Below are 19,184 nucleotides of genomic sequence, written 5' to 3'. Positions count from 1 at the left end.
ATTTATACGTCGCAGTCAAATGGAGTAGCTAGTTATTTTAGTGAAATATTTTGGCGTCCCCTTTCCTGGCAAGACCCTGTGTTTGTTTTTTTTGTTCTTTATCGATTGCTGTAAATGCAAAAAAAAAAAAGGCAATGCGGAACACAGACAAAATTGTCCCAATTAAGGAACTTCTCATACCTGATGGCAATTTCTCCGAAATTTTTGCTCTATAGCCGCGCGTGAAGTTAAATTGAAATTAAGAGCGAATGCAGTAGACATTTAATTTTCCATTCAAAAGTTTTGGATCTAAAATATTAGTAGAAGCGAGAATTTTAATTTAAGAGTAATAATTTCCGTGATATTTTATAAAGGAAGATAAACTTAGTTATAACCAACGTAACTCAAATAGTATAAATTTTTCAAAGCAAATATTTACTCAAGTTACGGCACAAAATAAAAGTGTAAAACCGTTTCGTTCTTTTAGTACGTACTACACTCGATTTTAATTGTTTAAATTCCATGAAAATTTTTGAAAATGTTAACACTTCACTATTTATGAGTTTTTTCCTGCCATTAAGATTATAATAAGAAAAATACGATTTGCTAGAGCAAATAAATTTATGTATATTTCACGACTATTTCCGTAACGATTTGAGAGTAACCAGGATATCGATAAAATGAAATTTTGTAGAAACAAACTCACACTAAAAACCAAGATTCCTCTTAATAATATTTTGTAGCCTCGGTGTAGTAGGTTGGGGCTGCGTAGGTTGTGGTATAATACTCAGGTGCCTTGGTGGTGTAGTACTTAGGGGCCTCGGTGTAGTAGCTAGGGGCAGAGTAATACTTCGGAGCTTCGGTGTAGTAACTGGGTGCAGCGTAAGTTGTGGTGTAATATTCCTGGGCTTTGGTGGTGTAGTATTGAGGAGCTTCTGTTTGGTAGTAACTAGGAGCTGAGTAGTACTTGGGAGCCTCGGTGTAGTAAGCTGGAGCGGCGTATGTTGTGGTGTAGTAAACTGGAGCTTCAGTGTAGTAACTGGGGGCAGCATACGTCGTAGTGTAGTAAGAAGCTGTGGTGTAATACTCGGGTGCCTTGGTGGTGTAGTAAACAGGAGCCTCGGTTTGGTAGTAGCTTGGAGCAGAGTAATACTTGGGTTCCTCGGTGTAGTAGGCTGGGGCAGCATACGTGGTTGTGTAGTATTCGGCCTTTTCGGTGTAGTACTTGGGGGCTTCGGTGTAGTAGCTAGGTGTAGCGTAGGTTGTGGTGTAATAAACTGGAGCCTCGGTGTAGTATTTGGGTTCAACGTAGTACGAAGGGGCAGCCGCTGTGTAGTAAGTTGGGGCTACGTAATACTTGGCAGCCTCAGTTGTGGTTGTGTAGCTCGGGGCAGAGTAGTACTTGGGGGCTTCAGTGTAGTAGCTAGGAGCAGCGTAGGTTGTAGTGTAATACTCAGGTGCCTTGGTGGTGTAGTAAGTTGGAGCCTCGGTGTAGTAGCTTGGAGCAGAGTAATACGTGGTAGCCTCGGTGTAGTAAGATGGGGCAGCGTATGTAGTAGTGTAGTACTCGGGCGCTTTCGTAGTGTAGCTCGGGGCAGAGTAATACTTTGGCGCTTCGGTGTAGTAGCTAGGGGCAGCGTACGTTGTGGTGTAATACTCGGGTGCCTTGGTGGTGTAGTACTTGGGGGCCTCGGTGTAGTAGGTCGGTGTAGCGTATGTTGTTGTGTAGTAGGGCGGCGGCGTGGGGTAGTATTCCTTAGCCGTTGTGGTTTGGTAAGAATATCCACCGTACCCAGGAGACATCGGTACACCCGTGGTCGACCCAGCCATCAACGATACAACACCCAACAGCAGCACGACGCCATAATTAACTAGACAATTTATAAATTTAAACATTATTAACCGATATAAATTGCCAAGTAACAATTAGAACCACAACAGAATTTACTTTATAGGAATCAATTAAAAAGTAACTATTTACCCATGATTGCGAACTGGTATTACGATGGAGATACAATAGGAGACAAGTAGTGCACTGCAGTTGTCGTGTCGGAGATGCTCACTCGACTGATTTCAATTGTCTTTTCCCTCGCATTTTATACCAATTTTTCTCATCCTGTTTTACACCATAAGCCTTACGGCTATTCTAATAACTATTTGATAATGATGTAACACGTGCCACACCCCATTACCTCAATTGCGCAACATTGCAAAATTTTTAATTAGTAATAAAGGCCTATTCGTTTAAAGACAACCTTGAAATTGTATATTATATTTTTATTTACTGTTTTTGTTACTCTTTCCTATCGATAGTAGATTGATAAATTATTATTAAGATTGTGTAATTGTTAGTTAAAAAATCAAAGTGAGAAGTTTGACATTTCAATTTCACCAACACTTTAATATACCAATCAGTTTGAAAGGAACATTGCATTAAGTTTACGTTTTGGTCCATGTTTTTCGATCCGGAATTCACTCTCGAGGAAATTCAGAGAAGGCCTAAACATAACTTTAATGACAATTAAGAAATCAGTTATTATGTATGGTATAGTCTATTTCTTCTTTACTCACTTTTGTATGGGAAGAATGGGGTTGGGCTTGTTTTTTTTTAGACCACACAAAGCCAATGCCATTTTTGAATTGCGCGCACTATAGAGTACAGACTGTGGTCAGACAAGGCTTCCATGTTTTATAAGTGGCTGTAGTCGTTGCCATCAGTCTTCTATTCGCTCTCGCCTGCTGTCAGTTGCAGTTGTGTTGGTAAGATTTTCCTCTTTTTAACATATATTTCTTTGATCTTAATTATTTAAAGGGTGTCTGTATGAAGGAAATTTGTCGTGGAGTGTGATAGTTTACGGTAGTATTGATTTCTGTGACCAAATGGAAAGGATGCTTGAGATCTCAACAGATTCGATACCGGTGATCGGTTCATGCCTCCGTTCTACTTGATAACTACTCTTGATCAAATAGAGATTGTTGTTGGAATGAGGCTAAAGTAATTGCCAGTTTTAATCCCAGGAATCTTGATGTAGATTGACCTGATTCGTGACTAGGCGACAATATCAATGTTCTTAGCTGATTGATGGGATTTTGTTGTATTTCCATAGACTAATGAAAATGTGTTTTTCTGCAGGCTGAAGAGTAAAAAATGGTGAACCATCGTGCTCCCTTGGTCCAGCGGAAGGTGTGCGTGGCACCTCGCCGCCCCTTCGAAAAGGCTCGTTTAGATCAAGAACTCAAGTTGATTGGTGAATATGGTCTGCGTAACAAGAGGGAAGTCTGGAGGGTCAAGTACACTTTGGCCAAGATCCGTAAAGCTGCCAGAGAGTTGCTCACTCTTGACGAGAAGGATGGCAAACGTCTGTTTGAAGGTAAATAACTTTGTCATATTAATTCAAGCATGCAGATTGAGCATGGTAGTGTTGTCATTGAAATAGAACTAATTTGCATGATGCACATTATCTGACACTTCTTGGCTGAGACCTGATGTCAAGCCTCACATGAGCTATAACTGAATGAATTAGTAATGCAGTTGTAATCGTTTCTCATGTATTTAAACTGCAGGAATAATCATGAATCTCTTTTATATTTACAGGTAATGCCCTTCTTCGTCGGTTGGTCCGCATTGGTGTGTTGGAAGAGGGACGCATGAAGCTCGATTACGTGCTCAGCTTGAAGGTTGAAGACTTTTTGGAGCGTCGCCTGCAGACCCAAGTTTTCAAATTGGGTTTGGCTAAATCGATTCACCACGCCCGTGTTCTCATCCGCCAGCGACACATCCGGTATTCACTCGTGTGCTAACAGCATTCCCCCAATTTAAAACGAGTTGCCTAACACGTCACTGAGGTGAAGATTCTCCTTGACGGTGTTCTAACGAGACGTTGTGTCTTTTGGGCCACTGTGCTGTTGCTCGCAACAGTCTACGCCCATGAATCCCCACGTTTGTGGTTCGATTCTGTTCCACTGCGCATTGACATGAAGTGGATTAGTCTGCACACATATTGACAGACGCGAGAAATACTTCTCAAAGGCCACTGGAGTTGTTGCTTGCAACACTGCACGCCTGATGTCTAGTTCTGGGTAGACACTTTCGGCTCGGTGGGCAAATTTGACTCGATCCTTTCCTTGGTCTGAATTTCCCTTAACGTTCGTTTATTTATTCTATATTCTTTGCATTTGCAGTGTCCGCAAGCAGTTGGTGAACATCCCCAGCTTCATCGTCCGTTTGGATTCGCAGAAGCACATCGATTTTGCCCTGCGCTCGCCATTCGGTGGCGGCCGTGCTGGTCGTGTCAAGAGGAAGAACTTGAAGAAGGGCACGGATGGCGGAGATGGTGGTGAAGAGGATGACGAGTAGAATATTCGCCCCCTGTTCACTTGATTTGAGCCTCGTCATTGTATCTGTTCTTGTGATCAGTAATACAATATGTGCGCTTGAAATGAGTTGTTTGATTGTGTAACCAGAACCATTCGAGTCTAGCTGTAAGCAAAGAAACTTGGTGTTTTTTATGTACGAATCTGGCAAAAATTCTTTGAAATATCCGAATGCAGAAATTGATTAATTTATCTTAGCACAAGATACAGTAGCTGTTGTATATATACAACAAGATAGAAATTCATAATATGAAGTGAGATAAAATGATAATACATCCCATTAATTTAAATTACAATTATATCCGTGTAATAAAGAACGTATTTGAACAACATGAGTGCCTATAATTTTATCTTGTTATACACGTAGATTGTGTGAAAAGATAATGAAACTGTACCGTATTATGCTATTATATTTGTAAAGAAAAGGTGTCTTAAAATATAAACATTAAAAAACAATCTAGTTAAAGGCTCAAAATTTGAAATGCTAGTTTAAATAATTTGTTAGAGAATTAATTGCATATAAAAATATGCAATGAGATTATTGCACAATCAACAATAACCTCCCCACCCCTTGGAACAAAAAAATATATTTCGGAAATAACAGTAAACAAGCCTAAATTCTTATATAGGCTATATATAAAATTCTGATAATGATGGAAGATAATGCAAAACATCATAAGAAAACATACCAATGTAATGCAGTAAAGAGGTAGGGTGAGCATTAAACTAAGGTCATGGAGAAAATTAGGTAAGAGTGTCATACAGTAATAGAGAGGAAGAGTGAGAATGGCACGTGTTACATCATTATCAGCAAGTAGGTATTAGAATAGCCGTAAGGCTAAAGGTGCAAATCAGGGTGAGGGGAAGTCCTATAAAATGCGAGGGAAAAGACAATTGAAATCAGTCGAGTGAGCATCTCCGACACGACAACTGCAGTGCACTACTTGTCTCCTATTGTATCTCCATCGTAATACCAGTTCGCAATCATGGGTAAATAGTTACTTTTTAATTGATTCCTAAAGTAAATTCTGTTGTGGTTCTAGTTGTTACTTGGCAATTTATATCGGTTAATAATGTTTAAATTTATAAATTGTCTAGTTAATTATGGCGTCGTGCTGCTGTTGGGTGTTGTATCGTTGATGGCTGGGTCGACCACGGGTGTACCGATGTCTCCTGGGTACGGTGGATATTCTTACCAAACCACAACGGCGAAGGAATACTACCCCACGCCGCCGCCCTACTACACAACAACATACGCTACACCGACCTACTACACCGAGGCCCCCAAGTACTACACCACCAAGGCACCCGAGTATTACACCACAACGTACGCTGCCCCTAGCTACTACACCGAAGCGCCAAAGTATTACTCTGCCCCGAGCTACACCACGAAAGCGCCCGAGTACTACACTATTACATACGCTGCCCCATCTTACTACACCGAGGCTACCACGTATTACTCTGCTCCAAGCTACTACACCGAGGCTCCCAAGTACTACACCACCAAAGCACCGGAGTATTACACTACTACATACGCTGCCCCATCTTACTACACCGAGGCTACCACGTATTACTCTGCTCCAAGCTACTACACCGAGGCTCCAACTTACTACACCACCAAGGCACCCGAGTATTACACTACAACCTACGCTGCCCCAGTTTACTACACCGAGGCTCCCAAGTACTACACCACCAAAGCGGCTGAATATTACACCGAGGCTCCAGTTTACTACACTACAACCTACGCTGCTCCTAGCTACTACACTGAAGCCCCCAAGTACTACTCTGCCCCGAGCTACACAACCACAACTGAGGCTGCCAAGTATTACGTAGCCCCAACTTACTACACAGCGGCTGCCCCTTCGTACTACGTTGAACCCAAATACTACACCGAGGCTCCAGTTTATTACACCACAACCTACGCTACACCTAGCTACTACACCGAAGCCCCCAAGTACTACACCGAAAAGGCCGAATACTACACAACCACGTATGCTGCCCCAGCCTACTACACCGAGGAACCCAAGTATTACTCTGCTCCAAGCTACTACCAAACCGAGGCTCCTGTTTACTACACCACCAAGGCACCCGAGTATTACACCACAGCTTCTTACTACACTACGACGTATGCTGCCCCCAGTTACTACACTGAAGCTCCAGTTTACTACACCACAACATACGCCGCTCCAGCTTACTACACCGAGGCTCCCAAGTACTACTCAGCTCCTAGTTACTACCAAACAGAGGCTCCTCAATACTACACCACCAAAGCCCAGGAATATTACACCACAACTTACGCTGCACCCAGTTACTACACCGAAGCCCCGAAGTATTACTCTGCCCCTAGCTACTACACCACTAAAGCACCAGAATATTACACCACAACCTATGCTTCTCCAGCTTACTACAAGGAAGCTCCCAAATACTAGAGCTGAAATTTCTTTTATTCGATATTCTTTAAATTATGGCGGTAATTTTTTTTTTCATTGTTATTAATCGATGGGTGTTAAATGTGAATAAGAAAATAAATTTATTTATGCGGGTAAATATTAAATATTCTTATTTACTTCATCAGTCCGGAACATTTAAAAGGTTGAATATTAATTAACACTAGGATGCAGCACACATCCTGCATTCTGTTTGTTTGGTGGGCATTTTCTGTTTGTTGCACTTAAATGCTCAGGTGATTCATACATTGATTGAAGGTAATTACATAAGCATCGCTTCATTCCAAATATTCAAGTCGCTTAATCCGTTCAATGAACAATTATACAATCATGATTCAATAGTTATAATTATCATTCTTATCATAGTCGTCATCGCTCACCGCAAGTTGGTATAATGCATTCCGCAGTCAATACCGGAAAACCTACATCGCAAGATCGATTTTGGTAACAGCTTTGTTTAATATCAATTTTGGATAAAGTTCCTTGTTTCTGATTTCTTTTCTTCGTTTCCTGTACCTAAATCGTCTCCTTATTATGTCAACAAGATCCGCTAGTTGCGGTGGAGGCCACCATCCTTCACTCACCCGAGATGTCATTAGCCTGGTTATGGTGATGAATATTATTACCTTTCTCTGAATTTCTTCACACGCCACAGGTAAACCTAAAAGTGAAAGGTTTTTTTATTATTATTTTCTTTTTTTTTTAGTATTGTCTTTTATGGAAATATTTTTGCATTGGATATCCTTAACACTTATATTATTAACAAGACGTAGCAGTAACGAGACAACGGCAGTATTATTGCTTCACTTGGCTGTTTAGTATAATAAGCACATAGGTTACAAAATTCAGATAACAGTGCATCATAAGTAATATGATTGTAGAATTTTAGGTTTAACTGTTGTGCTTAACATTTAGAAACTTAAGCAAAGCGTAGCGTAGAGCCTTTGCCTTTGAATAATTTGTACCGTGGCGTTAGATGGGTATAAGCTCCAACCGACCACCCCCATTGCAAGGCAAAGGAATTGGCATAAGGGTTATTGTGTTATTGTCTTACAGATTCCCCCCAACTGATGACGCTACGCCAGTCCTCGCTTCCGTAACGTTGCGTCGTTCCTGCCAGTGTGAATGCGGTAAGCAGCTGCCTCCTGCCTGCTGCCTGGTAAGCAGCTGTACGAAAACAATAACCAACTATTGTGAGATAAATGTTTGGGGGTGACTTACTAATTTTACGCTTTCATCGTATGAGACAAATGGGTTTATAATCTAGTTGATGAGATATCAATTTCAATTAGTACCTTTTCCCATACATCCTTCTCACGAAATTAAGTTTGGAAATACTTGCGATCAAATGGCACGGGAAGTTGAGCAAGAATTTGAATAGGAGACGAAACGTACAGAGCTGCCGTAGAGCGCAGCTCGAGTCGACCGTTTATTGGGCGTGGGTTAGTTGCCAAGGCCAACGAAAGTGAATAGGAAATTTTTCACGTGACGCCTCTCAGTAAATCCGAGTATAAACATAACGTGAAGCGCTTAGCGTTTTCACAGTCTAGTGAAAAATGCGAACCTTATCGACACGCAACGCTCTGCCGCTTCTATGGCTGTTTCTATTTGTTGTCCATTGGACGTCAGCTTCATTCAATTTGACCATTTTGCACACAAACGACATTCACTGCCGTTTCGACGAGGCCAACAAAAATGCAGGGACTTGCAGACAACAGGACTCGGATAAAGGCAATTGTTTCGGCGGCTACGCTCGTCTCGTCCACCAAGCGCGACAAATCCGGAATCAGCATCCGAACACGATTTTTCTCAACGCTGGCGATTTCTTCCAGGGCACCATGTGAGTCTCATCCATCTAAAAATATTGCGGCAAATTTGAAATCTGAATTTTCTTTCTGCTTTTTTTTTTTACATTCGGTTTATTGACACACCGTCACCGCTCGGCAGCTGGTATAGCATCCACAAATGGAAGGCCGTTAGCCACTTTGGAAACATGCTAAACCTAACCGCCATGGTAAGTTATTTTTTGTTTACTTTTCACTCTCAAATTCCTAACGTACGAACCCTTCAGCGATACGATCGTGGGCTGGTTGTGGCCTACTTTTTAGCGAAATCTTTTCAAAGAAGTGCCTGTCGACTTGCTGCTTATCTCTTTTTAGTTTCGTTGTCTAAATTTTTTACCAGACGTCATCGTTTTTAATGGTCACTTTCCAATCCGATGATTTTGCAACGAAGGTTATGCTGAATTCCCTATTGTTTATTTTTTTTTTGTAGTCAAAATGTTTAGTGTGTTTTTTCCTTGTTCATCGACCTGGTTGTGGTTGCCGCCCATCCGTGTGGCGCGTTAGATTCAAATGTGTACACATCCCGATAGCATTGTTTTTTTTTGTTTGTGAATTATTGATCTATCACGTACGGTAATGATGTTTGACGTAGGGGGAAAACCGGATTTTGTAAAACGTTTTTGTGCTTTTATTTCACCACAATAAATGGGGAAACGCCCCACTTCCCGGTACGTACGTGGTCGTGAAAGCCTTTTAATAAGGATTTGTTTACTTCCTTTACTACTATCCCCTTGCTAATGCTCTTTCACCACCCATTGGTTTGATTTTAATGTGATTGTGTGTTTCCCTGTATTAATTGCTTTTTCATTCAATTCCTTTGTTTTTATAGTCGCTTGGTAATCACGAATTTGACGATGGAGTTGACGGGCTTATACCATTTGTGGAATCTGCCAACCACCCAGTAAACAATCAAATGTGTATTTGAAATAATTTTAGACAATTTTTTAAAATATTTTCTATATAAGGTGTTGGCAGCCAATATTGACAGCAGTAATGAACCTCGGCTACAGGGGAAAATTTCTAAATCGATTGTCGTGCAAGTTGGAGGAAAAAGTGTTGGAATTATTGGTTATCTGACTACAGAAACAACGGTAATATAAGTTTACCTTTAGACAATCCGGCGAATCTGTAAAACCTAAAAATGTGTTTCCTTTGGCTTATTACGACAAATTGTGCAGTATATCTCCTCCGCGGGTAACGTCAAAATCTTTGACGAAGTTCAGGGCGTTCGGGATGAAGCGGAACGCCTCAAGAAGAGCGGAGTCAATATTTTGATTGCAGTCGGTCACGCAGGTTATCTAAAAGATATGGAAATTGCTGCAAAAGTTCCAGACATCGACGTGGTGGTAGGCGGTCATACCAACACTTTTCTGTGGAATGGTAGCGCACACAACTTTATAGTCTAATCTATTGGCTCGTTTTTGTTTTCTTTATTCTGAGTGTTTAATACTTTCTTATTCGTTATAGGTCCGGCTCCATCAATCGAAGAGCCACAGGGGCCGTATCCGACTATGGTGAAACAGCCATCTGGGAAAAGTGTGCCAGTCGTCCAAGCTTTTGCGTTTGGCAAATACCTGGGCAACTTGATGGTGACATTTAACGATGAAGGAGAGGTCATCGCCACAGCAGGTCTCCCTATTCTTATGGATAAGAGTATACCTCAAGGTAGTATTTTATGCCAAGCCAAATTTGATTGATCAACGCTGTGCCTTAATCAAAGCTTTCCAACAGATCCGAGCGTCTTGCAGGAATTAATTCCTTTTCGTAAAGAAGTTGAAGCATTATCCGAAAAGGAAGTTGGGAAAACTCGGGTTTTCTTAGACGGAAATCGCCTGTCATGTCGAATGGTTGAATGCAATCTCGGAAATTTCCTAGCTGACGCGTACGTCGATTTGGTAAACAACCGAATTGATTTATAATGAAAAATGCTATGCGATGATTTAATGATGCCTTTTATTTCAATGCAGTTCACTAAGTTTGCAGGCGAGGGCCAGTGGAATAAAGTAGCTATCGCTCTCGTCAACAGCGGAGGAATTCGGGCTTCTATCGACGAACGTGCTCAAAATGGTCGGTTGAATTATTGTTTTTAGTTTCGATTTGATGGATTCAATGGCCTAACTTTGATTGACAGGATCCATCACTTATGGCGATCTCCTTGCTGTCGCTCCTTTCAGTAATACGGTCGATATTATCAAAATCAGCGGCGAAACGCTGAAGAATATTTTCGAGTTTACTGTGCACGATTATGATCCTAAAGCTTTGGATCCTTTCGGTGGATTTCTGCAGGTTGCAGGTGAATTTGTGGCGATACCTTATTTCCATACTGTGTTGTTTAACCCTGTTATACTGACCCCAACAGGTGTCCGTGTTGTCTACGACATCTCTAGGTCCAAAGGGGACAGAGTAATGGAACTTTTAGCTCGTTGTAATAATTGCCGCATTCCAATTTATCGTCCCGTACAGCCTGAGGTTCATTTAATGCATTTTACAGGGAAAAAATACTAATATGAATTCTGAAATTGTAATTGCACAATTACTAGGAAACTTACGACATCGCTGTGGCTAGCTTTTTTGCGGGTGGAGGGGACGGTTTCGCCATTAAAGGAAACATTATTGAACATACACTTACGGGTGACACCTAAAAATTTCAATTTCGTTTAGTCAGAAATCTCACTGATCCTTCGCTATTTATTTTGATTTCGCTATAGGTAGTCTCGATGTAGACACGATTATAGGTTACATGGAAAGGATTTCACCAATTACGACAGGTGTGGAAGGTCGAATCCGCTTTGCCAATGAAACAAATCTTATGGATTGTGGAAAGACCAAAAATAATGCGAATTCAGGATCAACAAATCTTTCTGGTTTCGCAACTTCCGCTGTTCCCATATCTTCATTGACGGCACTTCTACTACTGCTCTCCCAAACAATGATTAAGTAATATCAAAAACATAATATTATTTCATCAGTATGAAATCATTTGCTGATGAGATAAGTTTTACCAACATTTTTTAATATATCCCTTTTGTACTAATTTTTAATTTATCAAAGTTCCTTATTAATAGTAATAGGCAAATAAAATGTAATATAGTGTTTTTTCTTATAACCTTGTCACAGAACATTGTTTACAATAGTTACATAAACTATAATTCAAAAATCAGGCCCTTCTTGCGCGCAAACGAAGTTTTACTTGTAACTACGTTTCTTTTTTCTAATAACGCTTGATGGCTTTATTAAATTTTGCCTTTGATAATTTTCAGCTGTCAAATTAGAAATTACTAATTTCTAGGACTAATTTCAAATTAGTCAGTTTTAGCTACTTGGGACATCCCGGTAAAAATGATCGGCAGTTATCGTGTGGTAACTTATTTGTGATATCTGACTATAACTATTCCATCAACAAAGTCCACTTGTTAAATTTCCGATAATTGCGTTTTTTTTTAATCTACTGTCATTTTCTAAATTCGATAATAAGTATGAGTGTTCCTGTGACGCCGAAAAGAACCCAACATTATTTATGTCGTGGCACGGTGGCAATAGATTTAACCTTTTTTTAATTTTCCGTCCGAGTCCGACTCTAGTTGTCCGTGGATTTCTAAGGGCTGTCACTAGGTGGCTAAATATTTCAGTGTGTTTAGGGATTGAGCTATTCGACCGTAGTGCGTCCAAGTCCTGACTGCAAAAGCCCCGGGCCCGTCTTTTATTTCCAGACGGTGTCCGAGAACGTTGGGCGAGTTATTGCGAGGTAATTGTCTTCCTGAAATTGTTCGTCAGATAAATGGTAGCTACTTGTATTCTTTATGGTTATTGAAAATGAGATTATTGTGCGTAGTGAATTTTCAAGTAAAATGTTCATCAACGTGTACAATTTCGTAAAATGTCGTCTCTTGCTGTACGTTGCACGTTTCGCCACAAGATGAGGTATTTCCACGCCATTCGTCTTCGATCAAGCTGAACCGAAAGTGAACTAATACAAAGCAAGTAAGTTAATCGTGGTATTTAAAGTTTTCGAAAAGCAAATGTGTCAATCTACCTTGATCTATTTGTTGAAGCATATCGAAGATCTTGCTTTTCTCCACGTGGTCGCTGCCGTGTCATGAAGATGCTGGTGCTGCCTCTTCTATATTGCAGGACAAATGTGATGCAAAGAAGAAATCTGAAAAGGTATTTAAGTACCTCTTCTACTCTTGATTTGTAAGCTTAACCAAGTAGGTAAGAAGTATTGATGTTGAAGACGATTGATATTTTTTCATACTTCCATACAAGACAGCAATTGTCAGGTTGATCAGAACGGACATTCCCATTAACTTTAAAAAGTAATCTTAGTGCCAAGTAAAAACCATAGATACCCATGACTATGTTTATTTTTCGTGTTTGGTTTTGCAATTTCCTTTAGGCTGAGATGCATTTGGCTTCTGCAGACATGTACTTAGGCCAATACTTGCTGGAATTATAATCTGTTGGTATGTGTAGATATAGTATCTGTTTAAAAATCCAGCCATGTGTGATTAAACTGCTGTCCATTTTGCTTTTACGTTGTATATCGTTTCCCGTGTAGGTTCAATGTGAGTACTATCCCATGCAGATGCTTAAGTTACATAAATATCCCTTCAATAGTGTAATTGATTATATAATTTAATTTTAAGATAAGACATTCCTTATGAAGAATTTAACAACATGACCACATCTAAGCTTCATTGCTGTCCTGCAGGAAGTTTTCTTGCAGCCAATTGGCGAAAGAGAGTTAAAATCAAGTTGAGCTGCGGCCCCTGGAAGCAGTCTACATTGCTGGTGTCATTCTGAAGTGGGGAAATGTTACCTGAAGTTTAAACAGCAACAAAGACACAATGAAATGGTAATTTGATTGTGATTATGGGTTGTAACTGGGGATGTCTGGTCAAGTCCAATTTAAATGTTGAAGTGGGACTAAGGTTTTTTTGCGAGGATAGATGCCTGCTTGATCAGCTTGTGCTGAGTAAAATTTTCTCTTTGATGAAACAAGAAATTCCAATTCCCTCAAACAAACTTATGGTGCAACCTTGTCTTATAATTTAAAGAATTTGCTGTATTTAATCTATATTTTAGGTTAAACTTGATGGTTATTTTCTTTCCTATTTTTTACTTCATGTTTGTTTTACATCTGGAACATGTTTTAAGTTAATCAATGGGTTTCGTTTTTTCCCCCACAGGTGACAACGTGATGCATCCTACGTATGTTGGTAATTTAAGGGCATGTGTCGAGCAGAAGGAAGACGAGTCTCATTTCATTTATTTCTGGGACGCTGTTCGAGGACAATTTTTAGTTATTTCTTGGTGATGAATGCCTTGACATTTTTCACCATCTAAATGGTATTTGCTTGTATTCTATATGTTCATTTAAAAATGTGAATGTTTGATGTGGTGAATTTACAGGTAACATATCCTTGGTTCATGTGATCATGTAGCCTGCTGTAGATATTCCAAAAATGTCGTCCCTTGTTGCATGACGAGTTTCGTCACATGAATAGGTATTTCCACGCCATTCGACCAAACTGAACCGAAAGTGAACCATTTAATGCAAGTAAGTGAATCCTATTAGATAAGACTTCTGAAAAGCCCATTTGCTAATTTATTTCTATCTAAATGTAAAAGCATGTCGAATATTTTGCCTTTCTCCATGGGTCCATGGGCTGTGTCATGAAGATGGATCTTTGAGAGGGTCACTACTGCATTGCAAGACAGAATGATGAAAAGAGGGAAAATATTAAGGTAAAGTACATGTAAGCTTAATAAAGTAGGTTAGTATTAATGATGTTAAAGATAAGTTTATCGGTTTATTTTCAGGTAAAAGAATCCTTTCCTTATCTGCTGAAGAATTTGAGAACACAGCAAAGTCTGGACCACATTTCTGTCTTGCAAGAGGTTTTGCTGCTGCAGCCAGCCATTGAAAGGGAGTTCAAATGAAGTTTAGTTGAAGCTCCTGGAAGCAGTCTACATTGCTGGTGTCATCCTAAAGTTAAACAGCAACACAGATAAGCTGGTAATTTGATTGTGATTATGTTTGTAATTGGGGAAGTCACATTAAAATGTTGTAGTGGGTAAATTGTTTTTAAAAGATAGGTCTTATTGAAAGAGTTGTCTGCTTGATCAGATTTTTTTAGACTGTAATTTTGTATTTGTTTCAACTAGAACAAACTTCTTTAAAAACTTTTGATGAAACCTTGTCTTGCAGTTTAAAGAATTTTCCTGCTGCTAGATTGCATTTGGTCTAGATTTTAATTTAAAGTTGACATGACATTTCTGTTTCTTTCATCACATGGTTTTTTACATCTGCTATAGGTTAAAATGATAATTAATGAATTTGCTTTTTCTCAGCAGTGTCAATGTGATGCTGCATACTGTCAATGGAGCTGGTGTTATCCACAAGTTTAGAAGCAAAACTAGAAGCACAGGTGCAAGAACACATCCCGAAATGGTAATTTGATTGTGATTGTTAGTTGTAACTCGAGAAATGTAGGCTTTTATTGAAATGTGTTAAGTCACAAGTTAAACTGTTAACCGACGCGGGATTTTAGCAGTATGATTGAAGTTATTGTGAAAGGATGGTGTATTGCATTATTGACGGAGTTCTAGATTGTCGATTTTCTGAGGAAGAAGTTATCAGATAAATTTCCTCTTAATTCTACAAACTATTTATGAAGTTTTGAAGTTGTATTATATCTATTTTTTGGGTTTCTGACAGGATGGTGGAAATTTGCCGTGGTTTTGCAGTCTGCTGCCTGTTCAAGCTGTTGCTATCCTGGATTTTGCCTTAGTCCTTGAAATAGCAATGTTGGTGGTATCCAGATGTTGCTGTGGCAGTGTGGCAGTGAAATTCGGGTTGAAGATTAAAATATTTTCGTCTGATAAATGTTTATCGATCCATGTAGCGTATGATTGAAGTAACTTGATATTAATTTGCTATTCCATGTCACATGTTGCAGCCCGTGTTGGTGAGAGTTCTTTGACATTAAGTTATATCTGCTGTTGATGTTGGTTATGATATTACCTTTATCCACATCCACATATCAAATTAATCCTTATTAATTGATGGTCAAACCCCATTAATCATTTATTGTTTATATCTTATCACGTTTCACTTGTAATCTTTAGAAATATAAATATATATATATATACGTGCGACAAGGAAACTGTAGCCACTAATTAACTGTAGCCAGAGTGTCCAGACGACATTAAAGAAGGGTGGTCAGATATTTCCAACTACACAATTTATCAGGCTTGAATCACAGCATTCTCTTGTCAGCGTTTACCAATTGGATGGAGTCCATTAAAAGTAGCAAAGGAGTTACCCCTGTAGACAGAAAGAACTTTTATTAGGATGACAGTAATTTTTAATAAGATTTTAGCAACAGAAAGCCATACCTCAAATCAAGAGGGCCCGTTTTAGCTAGTTAGTTAGCTAGTTTTAGCAACTAAAAAGGGATATTCAAGGGTAGTGCCCACCTGTGAGCGTTGGTTAGTGCTGTCAGTTTCCAAACAATTGTAACGGTGGTGAGAATCTCGCCCTGAAAGGCGAGAATATTTAGATTTAAATTTCAAACAATATATAGCAACAGCAAGCAATATCTCCAATCTATCAATGATGTTACATTGTCCTAAATTAGAACTGTGGTGGTGGCAGGCACCACAGCCTCTTGAGTGGCAGCATTATTTTGCTGTTATCTACAAAAGAGAAGAGATAGCAGCAAAGAATTGGATCTGGGTAAGGCATCAATATCTTGAAGATTTACCATGATTTGACAGGGGAAGTTAACCTGAAATATTATCATAAAAATCAAATGACAGTAGAAACTATTTTGCTTTGGAAGACATAGCTTGCATTATTACCTTGATTTCTATTGTCACAAGCACCTAGGTCACACGAAAACTTCAGCTGAAATTTAAGCTGAAACATTAAGTCAGAAAGCAACAAGAACCATTAGCTATATGTTGTGTTATCTATTAATTAAAAACGGTCCAATAACTTACCTAAAAAATCTGAATCTAAATTTGTTTAGATCCCGTGTTCTGTTTGGTGTAACTTAGGTCCAGACGAAGCCAGACAAGCTGTTGCATTCCAATGCTTCTCTTCAATTATCAATGGCCATCGAAACCTACAGAAAAAAAAGAAAGATTTATCACAGGTAAGGTAAAGTGCAGAATGACAGGAATAAAGCTAAAAGGGTGATACAGGTGAATATTAATTTAATAAGATGCCCAGTCCCTGGATCAAATGAGCCAGGAACATGCTGTTGTTGTCAGATAGGGTAGCTTGTGGAAAGGATTTTTCATCTTCACCATCATTTGTGATTGATTTAATGTTTGCTGTTGCCTTGTAGTACATGGCCTAGTAGTGTCCTCAATGAATAGAAACACATTCTGAATAACTGGCAGGTTTACCTTACCAAATGGTTTTCCCTTTCAGCAATCCACTGTCCAGTCCAGCACTGTTGCCCAGGTGCTGAAACGTCTAGAATCAGTTGCAGACAACATGAACGGATATCTGTCTTGAGTGCCTTCTCCTCAGTGTAGAAGTTAAAGTGGCGTTCAATATCACCTTGGGAATTTCGTCTTTTGTGATGTGTGATGCTGCGTGGTGGCTTTCTTATGAAATTTGCATGGAGAATATTACGTGAGTATCAAAGTTATTTGTTACCTTTGTTTGCCAGTTCTTTCAATTGAATGTCAACGAGCTAGAGCGGACATTGTTTTCATGTTACATTTAAACGTTTATTCTTTCTGACGCTAGACGGCATAGCTTTTAATCATTTTTTACCTGTTAGAATCGGTTTAAATACGCTTACTTTGCACATCTCTGAAGAATTTTCTCAATGCTACTTTAAAAAAAATTTGGGTGATAACTGTCACTTTCTGTTTCAGCAACAAAGCTCACTTGTTAGAATTTTAATAATGAGTTTTTTTTTCTACTTCCGGTTTTCTACTTTTCAGTCAGTAGTTCAGTAAATATTCATTCGAGGAGCAAAAGAACCACATATTCGTGATCCTCGTTAAATTTGTGGTAAAGTTCATGTTTTGTTTTGTACGTTTTCGTACTTCCGGTTTTGAAAATTTTCCTGAACTATAGTTCAGGAAAATTCTCGATTTTGGCCAAATTCTGGATTTCGTTTAAATTAGACTTAATCGACCCCAAATTTCACGTAGCTCACGAATATCACGTTTATTTGGTCGGCAGCTCAATGGTTGAGGCGCTATCGACTACTTCCGGTATACTTCCGAAAAATTTGCATAAAACTAGCAAGTGAGCTTTGTTCTCTGTACAATTCTAAACACTCCGTGCCAATTTAAGCGAACAGAAATGGTCTTTTTGATTACTTTTATGACTTTTTTTACTATCTAAGGTCGGTCCTTTAGAAAGTGGGTTTTGGACGTGTCAAATAGATGGCGCTAAAGAATATTGTGTTGATATGTGCTAATTATGGCGGCTCGTTATCAACAGTTCAGCTAAAGCTAATTTCTTCAAAAATTACCAAAGAATTCGTAGGTAAATTGGATATATTTTGTGTGTAATTTGTTGGGCATGTGTTCTTTTCCTTTTATGTGTTTTATAACCTTACTATTTCTCATTAATTTCCAGGAGAAAATGTGAAAGTGGCATGCAGCCTACCTGTCAACTATTGTGTTGTAAATCCTGGGATCCTACTGAATGTGTCATCCAAATGCGTAAATGACAGAGGTAACAACTAACACTAGCTTGATCAAGTATTTTTCTGAAATATATATACAATAGAGTATTGTTCTCGATAACGTCTATCTAATGTTTATGTTTAATTATTCTTTTACATGATAGACATCAAGCACATCGATGAAACAAATTATGAACAAGGTGACTTGATTTTTTATTTACAGGTTCTTAGAATTTATGAGAAGTCATGTCCTTTGAAGAAAAAGGACAATGGCAATACAGTGGTAAACCCGATTGCTGCTACCCTTGAATATCCCTTTTTAGTTGCTAAAACTAGCTAACTAACTAGCTAAAACGGGCCCTCTTGATTTGAGGTATGGCTTTCTGTTGCTAAAATCTTATTAAAAATTACTGTCATCCTAGTAAAAGTTCTTTCTGTCTACAGGGGTAACTCCTTTGCTACTTTTAATGGACTTCATCCAATTGGTAAAAGCTGACAAGAGAATGCTGTGATTCAAGACTGATAGATTGTGTAGTTGTTAGATAAATCACAAGTGTATATCTGGGCTCCCTTCTTTACTGTGGTCTGATCTCCCTGGCTACAGTCAATTAAGGCAGTGTGACCCCCGTCTTCATTGACTACCTGTGCAAGTTTTAGAAGCAGTTTATCACCCAAATGAAACAAAAGGAGTTTGTTAGGCTTCTTTTATTTGGGTATAGTTGGTTTTAAAACTTGCACAGAAAAACAATTGTCTTGTACCGGACGCTTTGTTTATTAAATTACAACCATTTTGATTAAAAACAGTGAAATTTTAGTCATTTAATTACATTAACTTAATTTAATTACATTAATTTAAGTTAATTACATTAACTTAAATT

General features: G+C 38.9%; 4 protein-coding genes and 2 long non-coding RNA genes across 27 annotated transcripts; 4 read left to right on the top strand and 2 right to left on the bottom strand.

Annotated features, from left to right (window-relative positions):
- Positions 1–462: 462 nt before the first annotated feature.
- On the bottom strand, positions 463–2,106 carry LOC124198417 (extensin-2-like). Its single transcript, XM_046594247.1, has 3 exons — positions 1,961–2,106; positions 1,496–1,850; positions 463–472 (listed from the first exon to the last, which is right to left on the bottom strand). The coding sequence occupies exons 1-3, from the start codon at positions 1,962–1,964 to the stop codon at positions 463–465; spliced, it is 369 nt and encodes a 122-aa protein (XP_046450203.1). The 5' UTR covers positions 1,965–2,106.
- A 529-nt stretch (positions 2,107–2,635) lies between these two features.
- On the top strand, positions 2,636–4,419 carry LOC124198054 (40S ribosomal protein S9-like). Its single transcript, XM_046593706.1, has 4 exons — positions 2,636–2,739; positions 3,113–3,350; positions 3,575–3,761; positions 4,162–4,419. The coding sequence occupies exons 2-4, from the start codon at positions 3,128–3,130 to the stop codon at positions 4,334–4,336; spliced, it is 585 nt and encodes a 194-aa protein (XP_046449662.1). The 5' UTR covers positions 2,636–2,739; positions 3,113–3,127; the 3' UTR covers positions 4,337–4,419.
- Positions 4,420–5,204: 785 nt separating this feature from the next.
- On the top strand, positions 5,205–6,900 carry LOC124198051 (extensin-2-like). 2 transcript variants are annotated; one of them, XM_046593704.1, is made up of 3 exons: positions 5,205–5,343; positions 5,452–6,620; positions 6,714–6,900. In XM_046593704.1, the coding sequence occupies exons 1-3, from the start codon at positions 5,340–5,342 to the stop codon at positions 6,780–6,782; spliced, it is 1,242 nt and encodes a 413-aa protein (XP_046449660.1). In that variant the 5' UTR covers positions 5,205–5,339; the 3' UTR covers positions 6,783–6,900. The 2 variants fall into 2 exon arrangements, with proteins under 2 accessions (XP_046449660.1, XP_046449659.1); XM_046593703.1 differs by having other exon boundaries at positions 5,452–6,900.
- A 1,363-nt stretch (positions 6,901–8,263) lies between these two features.
- LOC124198047 (snake venom 5'-nucleotidase-like) lies at positions 8,264–14,650 on the top strand. Of its 14 annotated transcripts, none has more exons than XM_046593698.1 (21): positions 8,264–8,640; positions 8,748–8,814; positions 9,474–9,545; positions 9,610–9,735; positions 9,823–10,024; positions 10,112–10,309; positions 10,376–10,539; positions 10,612–10,711; positions 10,776–10,937; positions 11,004–11,113; positions 11,185–11,275; positions 11,353–12,389; positions 12,477–12,625; positions 12,697–12,808; positions 13,041–13,107; positions 13,203–13,209; positions 13,291–13,499; positions 13,834–13,993; positions 14,057–14,204; positions 14,276–14,392; positions 14,468–14,650. In XM_046593698.1, the coding sequence occupies exons 1-12, from the start codon at positions 8,357–8,359 to the stop codon at positions 11,583–11,585; spliced, it is 1,809 nt and encodes a 602-aa protein (XP_046449654.1). In that variant the 5' UTR covers positions 8,264–8,356; the 3' UTR covers positions 11,586–12,389; positions 12,477–12,625; positions 12,697–12,808; positions 13,041–13,107; positions 13,203–13,209; positions 13,291–13,499; positions 13,834–13,993; positions 14,057–14,204; positions 14,276–14,392; positions 14,468–14,650. The 14 variants fall into 14 exon arrangements, with proteins under 14 accessions (XP_046449654.1, XP_046449653.1, XP_046449649.1 ...); XM_046593697.1 differs by lacking the exon at positions 13,203–13,209 and adding an exon at positions 12,911–12,960 and having other exon boundaries at positions 13,356–13,499; XM_046593693.1 differs by lacking the exon at positions 13,203–13,209 and having other exon boundaries at positions 13,356–13,499.
- Positions 14,651–15,653: 1,003 nt separating this feature from the next.
- On the bottom strand, positions 15,654–17,395 carry LOC124198049. Of its 8 annotated transcripts, none has more exons than XR_006876432.1 (6): positions 17,063–17,394; positions 16,652–16,776; positions 16,511–16,568; positions 16,414–16,437; positions 16,046–16,188; positions 15,654–15,974 (listed from the first exon to the last, which is right to left on the bottom strand). It is a non-coding gene; the product is annotated as an uncharacterized LOC124198049 (long non-coding RNA). The 8 variants fall into 8 exon arrangements; XR_006876434.1 differs by lacking the exon at positions 15,654–15,974 and adding an exon at positions 16,273–16,345 and having other exon boundaries at positions 15,978–16,188; XR_006876429.1 differs by having other exon boundaries at positions 15,865–15,974; positions 16,046–16,437; positions 17,063–17,395.
- A 660-nt stretch (positions 17,396–18,055) lies between these two features.
- LOC124198050 lies at positions 18,056–19,101 on the top strand. The gene is made up of 4 exons (XR_006876435.1): positions 18,056–18,164; positions 18,258–18,356; positions 18,530–18,679; positions 18,751–19,101. It is a non-coding gene; the product is annotated as an uncharacterized LOC124198050 (long non-coding RNA).
- Positions 19,102–19,184: the final 83 nt, after the last annotated feature.

Source organism: Daphnia pulex, chromosome 7 (genome assembly GCF_021134715.1).
Source record: "Daphnia pulex isolate KAP4 chromosome 7, ASM2113471v1".
NCBI classification, from domain to species: Eukaryota; Metazoa; Arthropoda; class Branchiopoda; order Diplostraca; family Daphniidae; genus Daphnia; species Daphnia pulex.
This window is presented reverse-complemented; position numbering and strand designations above follow the sequence as displayed.

What these genes read in the sequence shown, in the direction of transcription:
- LOC124198054 (XM_046593706.1), top strand. Translation starts at nt 3,128, where the DNA reads ATGGTGAACCATCGTGCTCCCTTGGTCCAGCGGAAGGTGTGCGTGGCA. An exon ending in TGGCAAACGTCTGTTTGAAG is followed by an intron (nt 3,351 to 3,574) that starts GTAAATAACTTT and finishes TTATATTTACAG; the next exon opens with GTAATGCCCTTCTTCGTCGG. An exon ending in ATCCGCCAGCGACACATCCG is followed by an intron (nt 3,762 to 4,161) that starts GTATTCACTCGT and finishes TTGCATTTGCAG; the next exon opens with TGTCCGCAAGCAGTTGGTGA.
- LOC124198047 (XM_046593689.1), top strand. Translation starts at nt 8,357, where the DNA reads ATGCGAACCTTATCGACACGCAACGCTCTGCCGCTTCTATGGCTGTTT. An exon ending in GATTTCTTCCAGGGCACCAT is followed by an intron (nt 8,641 to 8,747) that starts GTGAGTCTCATC and finishes ACCGCTCGGCAG; the next exon opens with CTGGTATAGCATCCACAAAT. An exon ending in CTGACGCGTACGTCGATTTG is followed by an intron (nt 10,540 to 10,611) that starts GTAAACAACCGA and finishes ATTTCAATGCAG; the next exon opens with TTCACTAAGTTTGCAGGCGA.